The sequence below is a fragment of the Fonticula alba genome (assembly GCF_000388065.1).
Source record: "Fonticula alba strain ATCC 38817 unplaced genomic scaffold supercont2.14, whole genome shotgun sequence".
Taxonomy (NCBI): domain Eukaryota; order Rotosphaerida; family Fonticulaceae; genus Fonticula; species Fonticula alba.
In genome coordinates this window covers 19,309-31,616 of record NW_009242984.1, presented here as the reverse complement: position 1 = coordinate 31,616, position 12,308 = coordinate 19,309, and the positions used below count along the sequence as shown (strand labels likewise).

Sequence of the window (12,308 nt, the reverse complement as noted above, 5' to 3'; positions counted from 1 at the left end):
CCCCCCCCCGGAAGAACATCCAGATGCGAGCACAGGGAGGAAAGGAACGAGGGAAGGAGCAGGGCAAAGGCGGGGCCGGGGAAAGAGTGCGCACCCGGTTCAACACCTCGACGTAGGTGTCTCGCGGCCGGCCCTTCTGGGCCCGGACGCGGGTGTGGAATTTCTTCCGCTGGACCTTGCCGGTGTCGTCGATGAACGGCATCTCGGCAATGCGCCGGGCCAGTTCCACCGAGGGGAACTCCTCCTTCGGCAGCAGACGTGCCCGGTAGTCGAAGCCGTCCGCCCCGTCGAACAGATCCACCAGTTCATTTTGCCGGAACCGCAGCACCCGGGTGATCTGGTGAGCACTGCGCTCGTCCAGGGCAATCTTGGCCCCGGGGATCAGAGTGCCGGACAGGGCACTCCCGGGGGCCCGGCCGCCGGCGCTGTGCAGGAAGATCCGCGGGATCCGCACCCCGGGCGAGGGGACATTCCGCCGGGGGGTAAATTCGCTGATGCTGATGAGGTTCTTCTTCGGGGCGGTCGAGCTGCTGCCGGGGGCCGGGGGCGCCGGGCCCGGCCCGGCCGCGGAGGCGAGTCCGCGAGCCGCCAGCCCCGGCAGGACGCGGCCATGGTCCACGCGCCGGAGGGCGGCGCTCATGCTACGACGGAGCATTGGTGCTTGTGGTTGTGCCCGTGCTTGTGGCTGTGCTGGCACGTGTGGCTACACGCCTGTACCACTCTGCCTGCGTGTGTATGTGTGCGCGTGTGCGCGTGTGTGTGTGTGTGTGGAGGGGGGGGGCGGCGCTTGGGCTGGGTCCAATGCAGCCGGGGCGCAAGGGATGGGGCAGCGGGCGAGGGAAGGGAATGCGTGTGTGTGGGGGGGGGGGCGGAGAAAGGGACAGAGGGCGTGGTCGGGTGGCGGCTCGGATGCGAATGAACGAGAGGCCTGGCCCCCGGGCGGATCGTGCTGGCACAAGAAGGCCGCGCCGGCGCCCGTGCCTCGATCGGCCAGCGTGCATACCATGCGTGAAAAGCGCACGCAGCGCACGTGACCCCGACCCGCATTTGCATCTCCCACACCAAGCAACTGTGGGTGATTTTTTTTCCGCGCGCGGGCGTGCCCTTCTCCCGGGGGGCGAGGATGAAAAGGAAAGAGAAGGAGCAGCCGACCGACCACTGAGACATCAAGAGATGCAGACACGTGCGACCAGCACCCCCTGCTGGCCATGTCTTCCTCTCTCTCTCTCTCTCTCTCTCTCTCTCTCTCTCTCTCTCGCGCGCGCGCGCGCGCGCGCACACACACGCTCATGCTCACCTGGGTGGAATTCGTGCGCACGCATACGTAGGTATATTTTTCAAGGGCAGGGCATGTACACAATGTGTGTCTGTATGTATGTGTGGGTATGCGTGCGCATGTGCATGGCCACGCCGCCTCGCCCCGGGGAAGGGGGGGGGGCGGGGGGAGGCGGCGGCAGGGACACATGGGCCGGCTCACTCCTCATCGAAGACACGCTCCCAAGAGAAGGGCTCAAAGGCGCGGCCATCGCCGAAGAAGAACTTGTTGTTGAACTCCACCCAATGCAGACGCAGCGCATGCAGGAAGGCCGACAGGCCCTCCATCATGCACATGATGGCCACGGTGAGGGTGATCCACACGGCGAAGCCGGCCACCAGCAGCACGCCGGCCACGATCGGGTCCTCGAGGTTGAGGATCATCTGCAGGGTCATGTCCCAGAGGACGGTGGACAGCTGGGCGTGCGCCAGCGACAGGGCCCACAGCCGCAGGTAGGAGGCCGTGCTGGAAATGGCGCCCAGGCAAAATTCAATCGTGTGGATGGCCTGGTGGATGAAGATCTCGCCGAAGTCGAACTCCTCCTCGGCCCCGGCCTCCATGTCCATGTAGAGGGCCCCGTCGGTGGCCTCGGCCACGGCCAGGCGCCGCGAGAGGCTGGACTCCACCGGGGCCAGGCCGCCGGTGGCGCCCATCAGGGGTGCCGCGGTTTCCGGGCCCGGGTTCGGGTGAAGCGCGGCCGGCCCCGGGCCGAGCCCGGTCAGCGGGACGTCCGACGCACTGGCATCATCCGAGTCGGAGGACAGCGCATCGCCGCCCGGGGCCTCCACCGGCCCCGGCTGGGTGTAGGTCCCGAGCAGGCCCTGGCCGGCGTTGCGGCGAAGCTGGCGCTTGTGCCGCGCGCGCAGGACCAGCGGCTTGGTCAGCAGCATCCACGGAATGGCCACGAGGGCCACAACCACCAGAACCAGCTGGACGGTTTCCTACGCGTGCACATGCACAGGGGGTGGGTGGTTCGGTATGTGTCAGTGTCGGTCGTGCTGGCGGTTGCTGTGGCCTATTGTGTGTGTGTGTGTGTGTGCGTGCGTGCGTGCGTGCGTGCGTGCGGGAGGGCGCGGCCAGACGGGCTGTCGGGTAGCCGGGGCGGCACAGGCGAGACTCGCGCACGCACCTGGCCGGAATACAGGCGCTCATCGGCCGGGACGTGCCCCGGCGAGAGGAACATATTGATGAGCATGTTCAGCAGCGAGGGCGCCGTGGGCCGGGTCGACCAGTCGACCGTCCACTTGTAGACAATCATGCAGATGAGGTAGCCGAAGATGCAAACCATGAATAGCAGCCGCGGGATGAAATCCATGATGATGTCCAGCCGGTCGCCGATGTTCAGATAATTGACCACCTGCAGGCCCATGCCGAAGAGCATCTGGATGACACCGAGCACGATGGACATCTTCATCTTGTAGGAGTTCATGAAGATCAGCATGTTGTCGGACCCGTGCCAGGCGTGGTCCAGGCCGAAGGTGTAGATGTGCCCGTTGAAGGTGCCGTGGACGACCTGCTGCCCGGGCTGGAGGGGCCCCGGCGCGCGCGCGCGCGCGCGCGCGGGCAGGGTCGACGGGCAGCAGGGCCACAGAGGGGGAAGGGACGGGGCGGCCCGCCGGCAGGGCGCGCCAGAGGTCGGCAGGTGGGGCGAGAGGGGGGCCGGGCGGGAGCACACATAGGAGCCGAGGGTCAGCTTGGCGGCTGGCAGGGGAGGCGCGCAGGATGCCAGCCCCAAGGGCGGGGTGGGGGTGGGGGGGGGGAGGGGGGGGGGCACGCACCGCGGGCGGGGGAAAGTCAAAGCCGCTCTTGCCCAAAGGCATGCCCTTGGAGAAGATGTCATTGTAGATGAGCCCGGTGTACAGGGAGAAGAGCCCCATCAGGAGGATGATGTACCGGCCGTGGAAGAAGGTGCCGACCATCTATCAGCCGCGAAGGCGGGCGGGGGGGGGGGGGACGAGGCGAGTTTTTGGGTTTTCCCCTCTTGTCAGCCAGGGCGAGAGGGGCACACGGCGAGAAGGGAATGGGCCCGCGGGCCGCGGGCCCTTTTTGCCAAGAGGGACGGGCGGGCGGGCGGGCGGACACGGCGAGCGCACCTCGTTGCCGCGGGACAGGCGCGCCAGCGGCTTGGCGTACGCCATCATGGCCAGCGCGATGATGGTGATGATGAAGCCATGCCCCAGGTCGCCGAACATCACGGCAAAGAGGAAGGGGAAGGTGATGATGGCATAGACGCCGGGATTGACCTCGCCATAGCGACTGATGCCATACGAGTCAATGAGCGCCTGGAAGCCGGAGGTGAAGCTGTTGGTCCGGTAGAAGGTGGGCGGTGTCTGCCGGGTGGAGAGGGTCCGCAAAATGGTGGGCACCTCGCTGTTGGCCTTGGCCTGCACCAGGGCAGGGCAGGGCAGGGCAGGGCAGGGCATGGGTGCCGAGGTGTTGTTGTCGGCGGCGGCATACGCATGTGAGATGGGTCAGGCACGGCGACGAGGAGGAGGGCAGGGCCACCAACAAAAGCCCGGGGCTCGGTGAACGTACGGATGCCTCGTCAAGGCGTCTGCTCAGCTCGGGCAGGTCGCGCCGTGGTACCCACGCCTCGCCGATCAGGCAGCTAGATGTCACATCGAAGCACAGCTTGTTCATCTCGGAGTAGGTGACCTTCTCCCGGGCGACGAGGCGTTGCCATTCCGGCAGGGCCTCGCTCACCTGCGCGAGGGTGCGTTTGCGGTGGGCCACCGTCTGGCTGTGGACCTGGTTGCATGATGATTTTTCCCCCCCATTTTTTCGTGGTCCCACCACGTCCCCCGCCCCCCCCAGCAACATGTGTTAGATGGGCAAGGGCGGCCTCGGCGCCGGCCCCGGCAGACAGGGGGCCGGATTGTGAATGGTGATGATGGCGATGGCGTACCCGTCGGAGGTCGTCAATGCGAATGCCGATCTGGCTGCGGAGTTCCTCCCGGTCGGATCCATTTCCCGGGCAGGGGTATACAGAGGCACCGAAGCTGCGCAGGGCGTCCGGAGTCAGAGAGCGGGCGGCAAGGCAGGAGCACCGCGCGCGCGAGCGGGAGCGAGCTTGCCACGGACGGCGAAGGGGCGAGGAGGGGCGCCCCTTTGGGCCACGTACGCGGTGACCACCTTCTGGGCGCGGTCCAGCAGGGATCCGGATTTGACCAGCACCACCAAGCAATCGTACATGACATTCTGCCAGTCAACCAGGCACAGGGTCGTGGGAGAGGGAGATCGGCGGCGGGAGCACGCGTGTTTGTTTGTACTTGTGGGTGTGTGTGTTTGTGTGTGGGTGTTTGTTGGAGGTGAGGGGGGCTCCCTTCCCCCCCCCCCCCCCCCCCCCCGGGCCTTGGTGCAAGGCCGCGCCAGCGACGCGGAGGGAGCTGCAGGTGGGCAGACGCACCGGAAGCCACTTGGCGTCGGCGGACCCGTCGGGGCCGGGCCCGTGCAGGCTGGCCACATCGGCGTCCAGGTCCTCGTCCTCCTGGATCAGGACCTCCAAGCTGGAGAAGTTGGAGTAGAGGTTCCCCCGGAGCGAGCGCCACAGGACCGACTCCATGGCCGAGCGCTTGGTGCGCTCGACGATGCCGCAGATGAAGCTGTCAGGGTTGGCGCGGACCGGCACAGAGCCCCCCGCCCGCCCCGGGAGCGGTGCGCAGCAGGGGAGGGTGAAGCAAGGCAGCAGAGGCAGGCACGGAGCAACGGCGAGGGGAAGATCAGAGCGGCCAGGTTAGAACGGAGCACAGTCCGGCAAGCAGCGGGTCAGGGGGGGGAGGGGGGGGGGGCCAAAAAGCCGACGGGGCCCGCGGCCGCAGGGGCACCTACCTGAGCGAGGACGGATTGATCGGCTGCAGGGTGGGCGAGTAGGAGTCCATGTCCTGCAGGGTGGGCGACTCGGTTTGCGTCAGGTCGCCCAGCTCGATGGCCTCGGCATGGCCGGCCCCGGTGCCCAGCAGCAGATGGTGGTCGTCCTGCGCCTGGGCATTGTGAAAGCGATAGTTGCGTGGCTGGATGTGGTCCAGGTTGTCGACGGACGCCGGCTTCAGCAGGGTGGCCCCCATGGCCGCCTGGGCCGGCTCATCCTCGAAGAACCGGTCCACCGCGCGGGTGATGGCCCGCAGGGACAGCAACTCGTGGCGACTCCGGCGGAGGCTCTGCTCGCTGGTGGCCCCGCCGCGGACCTCGCGTTCCAGGTGGGCCAGGCGCTGGCCGAGCTCGGTCAGCACCTGCGGCGTCTGGATGGTCCAGTCGGCCGGCAGGTTGTATGGTTCTTCCGGCTGGAGTCCGGCCGCGGTGCACTCCTCCCTGAGGTAGCCTGCTTGCCGCGTGTGTGCGTGTGCGTGTGCGTGGGTGTCGAGAGGGTGAGTTGCTGACTGACCGTGGGAATGCGCATGGACAGCGGCGGCCGCCGAGATCGCGGGCAGACCAGGCCAGGCGGGTGGAGAACGGACACTACGTACGGAGGATGCGCTCGAGCTCGTCACACTGACGGATCTGGGTGGTGTACCGGCGCTGGAAGGGGTTGGCATCGCTGTTGAGCTGTGAGGGGGAGGGGGGGGGGGCGAAGGGAAGAGCGAGGGGGCCACAAGTTAGATGAGAGCGGAAGCGACAGACACACACACACACACACACACACATACACACGCGGCAAGCAGGGGGACGCACGTCACGGAGCTCGGTCATGCCGAAGATGCCCAGCGCCGAAATGGTCGAGTGGGCCGCATCCGATGGGATGTACATCTGGGTGAGCGCCATCTGCTCGGAGCGCATCATGCCGTCGGTCATGGTGGCGTAGGTGAGGGGTCCTCGGTGGCAGCGGCGAGGGGGGAGGGGGGGCGGGGGGCCAGGGGAGAGATGGAAGTCGGCGAGCCGAGGGGAAGGGGCGAGAAAGGGCACCAGACAGGGCGGGGCCTGGCGGGCGCGAAAGGGCGGGCGGGAGATCTGGGAGGGGCGCAGGCGTGCGGGTGCGTGCAGATGCGTGCGGAGGGGCGCAGGGGTGTCTGGGGCAGTGGCGGCCCCCGGAGGAGGGATGGCCAGGCACGGGCGCGCCTTTTATGTGGCCCCGGCATGGGGGTGCGGGAGGGGGCGCAGGCAGGAGCGGATTGCCGGGAGGGGGGATCCGCCGGGGCCATGCCACACCCTGTCGCCCGCCTCGGGGATGCCCCCTCCCCCGCCCCCCGCCCCACCCCTCACCCGCCCGGTTGCCCGGCGGTGGGTAGGCCCCTTTTGCCGCCCGGTGCGCACTCTACTTCGCCACCCAGCCTGCCGCCCGGGGTGCATGCGATCTGGACAATCCCCGCTGGAGGGCTGGGTGGCGCATCGGCGAGCATGGGCGCCAGGATGGGGCGGGAGAGCAGGTGCTGCAACGAGGGGGCGAGGGGATGGGGAAGCCAGGGGTGGCTGGCGGACAGACGCTCTGCCCACAACGGCCGGCTCGACGCCCCCCTTTAATGGCCGGTCGACGCCCCTTCTCCATCTTGGCCTCGCCCGGCCTGGCCGTCCGCCCTGTGCGCGCGCGCATCCGCACACCCCCAGGGGGGGGGGGACAGGAACGCGCGAGACCCCCCCCCCCCCCCCCCCCCCGCCCCGCCCCCCCGCCCTTGGTACGTGGGAGTGTGTGAGGGTGTGTGCCTGGCGGAGGGGCGGGAGCAATAGACCGCGCAGCTGGCCGCACCCGTGAGAGCCCGGCGGGCTAGTCGCCTTCGCCGCACCTGCGGCCACTGCCGGCTGCTGCCTGGTCTAGCCCCCGGCTCATCATGGAGCGGCGATGACACGCATGTCGGCGTGAGCGTGTGTGTGTGTGTGTGCGCGCGCGCGCGCGCGCGTGCGCGGCACCCCGTCCTTCTCGGCGCCGGCCCTGTCCGCCGGCCGGCCCGGGGGTGTTTTGGGGCGGCGGCGGTGCCGCCACCGCCGCCGCCGCCGCGGTCTCGTGTCCCTCTTGCCGCCCGCATCCCCCTTTATGCCCCGGCTACTGTGGGTTACTTTCTTCCCTGCCCGGGCGCTCGGCTTTTCTCGCTCCCCCGCCCCCCGCCGTCCGTAGGTTGTCCTGCCCCGCCCGGGGTCCACCCCCAGCGCACCTGCGCTCGAGGCGGCCCTCGCGCCGGGTCTAGCGGCTCCACGCACCAGGCAAGGCCATTGCGTGTGGCCGCACAGGGGACCCCGCGCACGGCGCATCTGGCGTGCCCCCATGACGCGCGACGCCGCCGGGCCCCACTCCGCCCCGAGGCCGCGGGCCAGCGCAGGCGCCCGCATCCCCGAAAGGCACCCGTCGTCACACACGCATGTTGGGATGGAGGGCCTGCCCCCCCCCCCCTCCCGGGGCCGGAGGGCCTCCGCGGTGCGCGAGGCGCATGGCTGGCGGGGCCTGCGGCCGGCTTCTTGTGCCGCCGGGTGTGCGGCCGCCGGTCCGTCGCCACACACGGACGCCGTGCCCCTCGGGGCCCTCGGGCGGGCCGGCGCGCCGGATGCATTCGCTCCCCGCGAGCGACGCGGCCCCTGCGCCGGTCCGAAGGCATGCCTCGCCCTCGGGCCCGCGGAGGCCCCCTGATGGGGTAGGAGGGGCCGCCGGGGGCTGGACCTGGCCCCCATGGATCAGGCCTATTTCACATTATGTCTCTCTATATGTGTGTATGTGTGTGTGCGCGTGAACGTGTTGTACGCATGAGGGCGCGCGCCCGTCCGCCCACCGCACGAGCGGATGCCTCCTCTCGGGCGCGCGGGCCGGGCGATCGTCCACGATTGTGGCCTCAATCGGTGTCAGGAGTTGGTGGTTTTAAGGGGCTCTTTTTCCCTGCATTTTTGAACAGCCCCCCCCCCCCCCGGCGCTCACACACACACACACACACACACATCCCCTGTCCGTGTGCGTGGCGCGGTGCCTGCCCGTGTGCTTGTCTGCCGGCCGGCGCCCGGAGAGGCAGGGCTGCCTGGTTGTTAGGTGCGGGTGTCTTGGCAAGGCGAAGGGCGCCCTCGCCCGGGGCTCTCGGCCCGACGGCCGGCCCAGGACGCGTCCCTCATGCCCGGCAGGCGGCCGCAGCGCGCACAGCCTGCCCTGTGAGCAGCCCCGCTCCCGGCCTCAGGAGAGAGAGCATGCGCGCTTGGGGATGGAAAAAAACAAAAAAAAAACAACAGCACCCAAATATCGTCCGATTGCCAGGCCGCTCCCCCCCCCCCCCCGGGCGCGATGCAGACGCCAATTGTGCCGACGCTGCTTGTCCAATTTTTGTGTCGCCCCCGCCCCTTCCAAGTCGGGTGCCCTCTGGTCGCCCCCCCCCTGTGCCCCCGCCCGAGGGCCTCCCGCTGCCCGACCGCGCGCCCGGCGCCCCGCGCGCGCGCGCGCGCGCACTTCCCAGGTGGACGGAGAAGCCGGGGCAGGGGGAGGCTGGCCTCAGTCTAGGCCCAGGGGCACCATTCGGCCCGGGTGCAAGAGGGAGAGAGGCACAGAGAGACAGAGAGAGAAGCACGACAGCCCGAGCATCTTGACCGAAACCGGAGACACAGGTGCCCCGGGATAGGGGCCCCCCTCGGCCACAGGTATCGATGCAGGTCCATCGGCCGAAGAGAAGGGCCAGGCAGGCATGCCAGCCCCGGCGGGCGGCGTCCGGTCGCGCGCGGCCTACATGCATTCCGGCGTCGGCCGGGCTGCCCGCCCGCGCCCGCGCCCGCGCCCCCAGGCCCCGCTGGCTCTCCATCACGGCCTGGTGTAGGTAGGGGGGGGGGGGGGCGGGAGGGCGACGTGCGCCGGGGGCAGCTGGGCTCAGGCATGTCCCACCTGGAGAAATGCGTGCGCGAACACCCCGGTCCCGCCGGAGGCTCCAGGCCCCGGTCGACCAGGCTTCAGGCTGCCGAACGTACGCGACCGCGAAGAAGCCAAGCTGGCAAGTCCGGAAACGGGTGGCGTGTGTGTGGGGGGGGAGGGGGGGGGGGCTGGGACCGAAAGCATGACCATTGTGTGGCGGCGTGCCGTGCCGCGCGTCGCCTTTCCCAGAGGAGGGAGCGCCGGTAGCTGCGGCGCAACAGCCGCGGCGCACCGGCGCAGAGGCCCCTCCGGGGAGCCGGCGCGCGGGGGGTCGCCGGCACCAGCACCCCGCGGGGCGCCAGCATGCGTGAGAACCAGATCCTCCCCCCGGCAATGCGCCGCGCCTTTCAGAATGAGGGGCCGCGGAGCGCCGAGTTAAGGCCGGCGCTCGGCTCGGGCCCTGGAGGATCGGGTGATCTGCCGGGCCAGGGCGCATGATCTGCCTGGCTATTTGGGAGGCACAAGAGATCGCGCCCGGCGGACGGGGCGGGGGAGAGACGCGACTGATCGCATATCCAGGCCTCCCCTCCTTTTCCTCCTTGCATCCACCCCTCTCTGTCGCGCCGGAACAGGGTCAACCCCTCTCTGTGTCTGCTTGTTTGCCCCTTCCCCCCCCCCCTTTGCCCCCTCTCCCACGCATACGCTGCACGCATTATGGCCTCCCGCAGCAGCACCAGCAGCAGCGGCAGCGGCGTAGCCAGCGCCGCGGCCAGCCGGGCATCCGGCCCCAGCGCCCCGGGGCCAGCCGCCACCCCGTCGCACCCCGGCGCTCCAGGCCAGCTGTCCGGGTCCAGCAACGATTTCTGGCTTCCAGTTGTTGAGGGTAATGCCGCCGCCAGGCTGGGGCCCATGTGCCGCGCACTGCCTTCCCGCGCCCGACGCCCTCGATGCCCTTCTTGCCCCCCCCCCCCCCCCCCCTCTTCCCCTCCGTCCGGCCCGTCCGGCCGACTGCGCCGCCCCCCCACACGGGCCACTCGCCGCGCAGACATTGGCTCCATCTACTCGCTGCTGTTTGACCACTCGAAGATGCTGTCTCGCACGTCGTCCTCCTTCGCACGCAATGCCGACTATGAGCACTCGAAGACCGTGCAGTACCTGGAGCAGGCACACTCCACGCTGCAGCAGTGCAGTGCCCGGCTCGGGCAGATCAGCGGCCCGCAAGCCGAGGGGGCTCCGGCGCCCGTGTTCACATCCCTCAGCGATCCGGCCCGTACGTGTGCAAGCCGGCCCTTGCTTTCCTTCTCCTGCGGCCCGCCTTGCCCCGGCCCAGGCTCGTGGCCGGCGGTCCGCCCGACCGGGGGCCTCGTCTCGCCTCCGCTCCCCTGCCATCTTTCTCCCTCCCTCTCTCTCTCTCTCTCCCCCCTCGGCGTGTGTCCTTCCCTCACCTGCTTCTCCTTGCCTCAGGTATCGACCAAATCGCCACACGCATCACCAAGGTCCTCCAGGCGTCCGAGCATATGGCCGAGCTGCGCCAGGACCGGCGCAAGGAGCGTGCCGAGATTGACGCCCTCGAGCGTGCCAACTTCGAGCGCGACCTAGCTGCTCGATCGGCCGAGCGGCGCAAGGTCTCGGAGGCTGCTGCTTCGGATGCTGCCGCCGCTGCCAGCGTCGCGGCGTCCTCCACTTCTGGTGTCACTGCCGCTGACGTCGCTGCTGTTGCTGACGTCGGCGCCTCCGATGTCTCTGGCGTGGCTGCTGCTTCCGCAGATGCCGCTGCTGGTGCCGCCGCTCCTTCCGTTGCTTGCGCGGATGCCGTCGCGGATGTCGCTTCTGACGCCGCCACCACTGCGGAAGCCCCCGCTGACGTCGCCGCTGATGCCGCCGCTGACGTCGCCGCTGATGCCGCCGCTGATGCCGCCGCTGATGCCGCCGCTGATGCCGCCGCTGATGCCGCCGCTGATGCCGCCGCTGATGCCGCCGCTGACGTCGCCGCTGATGCCGCCGCTGATGCCGCCGCTGACGTCGCCGCTGATGCTGCCACCAATATCACCACCAATGTCGTCGCCACCGACGCCGCCACTACCGCAGAAGCTCCCGCTGATGGTGCCGCCAATGTCGCAGTCGATGCGGCCACCGGGGCCGATGCCGATGCACATGTCACTCCCACCACCGGTGCCGCCACCACTGACACCAGCACCCCCGGCGATACGGCTGACTCGGAGTCGGTGGAGGTCAATACCGAAGCCACCGCCCACGAGGACACCGGCCAGGCAAATTCCTGACCCGCCACCTGCCTACCAGGCTGAAATACAAGCCCCCTCTGGCCTGTTGTCGGTGCCATACATACACACACACGCACATTGCCGGGCCTGGTCGCCGAAAAAAACAGAAACAAGGGCAAAAAACAAAAACATCTATCTGAACAGGGGTGACAAAAAAACCCGGCTTGGGAGGGGGGGGGGAGGGGAGCAGGGCATCAAGCGCCAGTGGAACCGAAGGCACCGGCGCCGCGCTCAGTATCGTCCAGGTCCTGTTGACACGCGCGGGGTTAGTTAGAATGGTGCCCCATGGCAGGCAGGCGCGGGAGGATGGAAAGAAGAAAGAGGGGGGGGGGGGCAACGGGGACGCACGTCCACCTCCACCACCGGCGGGGTGATGATAGTCTCGATGATGAGCTGGGCAATGCGGTTGCCGGCGACCACCTGGAAGTCCTCATCGCTGTGGTTGAAGAGCATGACCCCCAGCGGGCCGCGGTAGTCGCAGTCGATGACACCGGCACCGACGTCGATGCCATGGCGCAGGGCCAGGCTGGAGCGCGGGGCCATGCGACCGTACGTGCCCTCCGGCAGGGCGAGGCTGATGTCGGTGGGGACCAGGGCCCGAGAGCGCGCAGGGATGACCATGTCGCGGGCACTGCCGGGCGGGGCGGGGCGGGACACGGGGCGGGACACGGGGCGGGTGGTAAGTGGGCGGGGTGGGGGAGGGAGCGGGTGCGCCGGGCGGGTGGTTTGCACACCTGAACAGATCGTAGCCGGCGGCGCCCTTGGAGGCGCGCATGGGCAGGTGGCCCTGGGGCGAGAGGCGCTTCACGCGGAAAACCACATCGGAGGCGGGCATCGGATGGGTCATAATGGTACGGAGGAGGGAGGGGGCGGTCGTGTGGGTGGCAATCCGACGAGCAAAGGTGGCAGACAGCAACATGTCCGGGCAAGTGGGCGGGGAGGCTTTATGTGTGTGTGTGTGTGTGTGTGT

General features: G+C 69.2%; 4 protein-coding genes across 4 annotated transcripts in view; 1 reads left to right on the top strand and 3 right to left on the bottom strand.

Annotated features, from left to right (window-relative positions):
• Window positions 1-769, bottom strand: part of H696_05778 (hypothetical protein) — a gene marked incomplete at its 3' end in the record, with an annotated part of 2,630 nt that extends 1,861 nt beyond the window's left edge. The window contains exon 1 of the mRNA XM_009499577.1: window positions 95-769. Coding sequence (XP_009497852.1) covers window positions 95-655 — 561 coding nt within the window. The 5' untranslated portion in view covers window positions 656-769. The remainder of the gene's footprint in view (window positions 1-94) is intronic.
• A 538-nt stretch (window positions 770-1,307) lies between these two features.
• H696_05777 (hypothetical protein) lies at window positions 1,308-6,134 on the bottom strand. Its single transcript, XM_009499576.1, has 11 exons — window positions 5,984-6,134; window positions 5,779-5,857; window positions 5,144-5,633; window positions 4,722-4,917; window positions 4,437-4,513; window positions 4,221-4,314; window positions 3,851-4,063; window positions 3,409-3,699; window positions 3,094-3,234; window positions 2,445-2,840; window positions 1,308-2,256 (listed from the first exon to the last, which is right to left on the bottom strand). The coding sequence occupies exons 1-11, from the start codon at window positions 6,101-6,103 to the stop codon at window positions 1,474-1,476; spliced, it is 2,880 nt and encodes a 959-aa protein (XP_009497851.1). The 5' UTR covers window positions 6,104-6,134; the 3' UTR covers window positions 1,308-1,473.
• Window positions 6,135-9,624: 3,490 nt separating this feature from the next.
• Window positions 9,625-11,338, top strand: H696_05776 (hypothetical protein; the record flags this gene model as incomplete). The annotated part of the gene is made up of 3 exons (XM_009499575.1): window positions 9,625-9,939; window positions 10,102-10,326; window positions 10,521-11,338. Exons 1-3 carry the CDS (start codon window positions 9,771-9,773, stop codon window positions 11,336-11,338), a joined length of 1,212 nt encoding a protein of 403 aa, XP_009497850.1. The 5' UTR covers window positions 9,625-9,770.
• H696_05775 (dUTP pyrophosphatase) lies at window positions 11,053-12,305 on the bottom strand. The gene is made up of 3 exons (XM_009499574.1): window positions 12,073-12,305; window positions 11,687-11,969; window positions 11,053-11,586 (listed from the first exon to the last, which is right to left on the bottom strand). The coding sequence occupies exons 1-3, from the start codon at window positions 12,255-12,257 to the stop codon at window positions 11,533-11,535; spliced, it is 522 nt and encodes a 173-aa protein (XP_009497849.1). The 5' UTR covers window positions 12,258-12,305; the 3' UTR covers window positions 11,053-11,532.
• Between the last annotated feature and the right edge of the window lie 3 nt (window positions 12,306-12,308).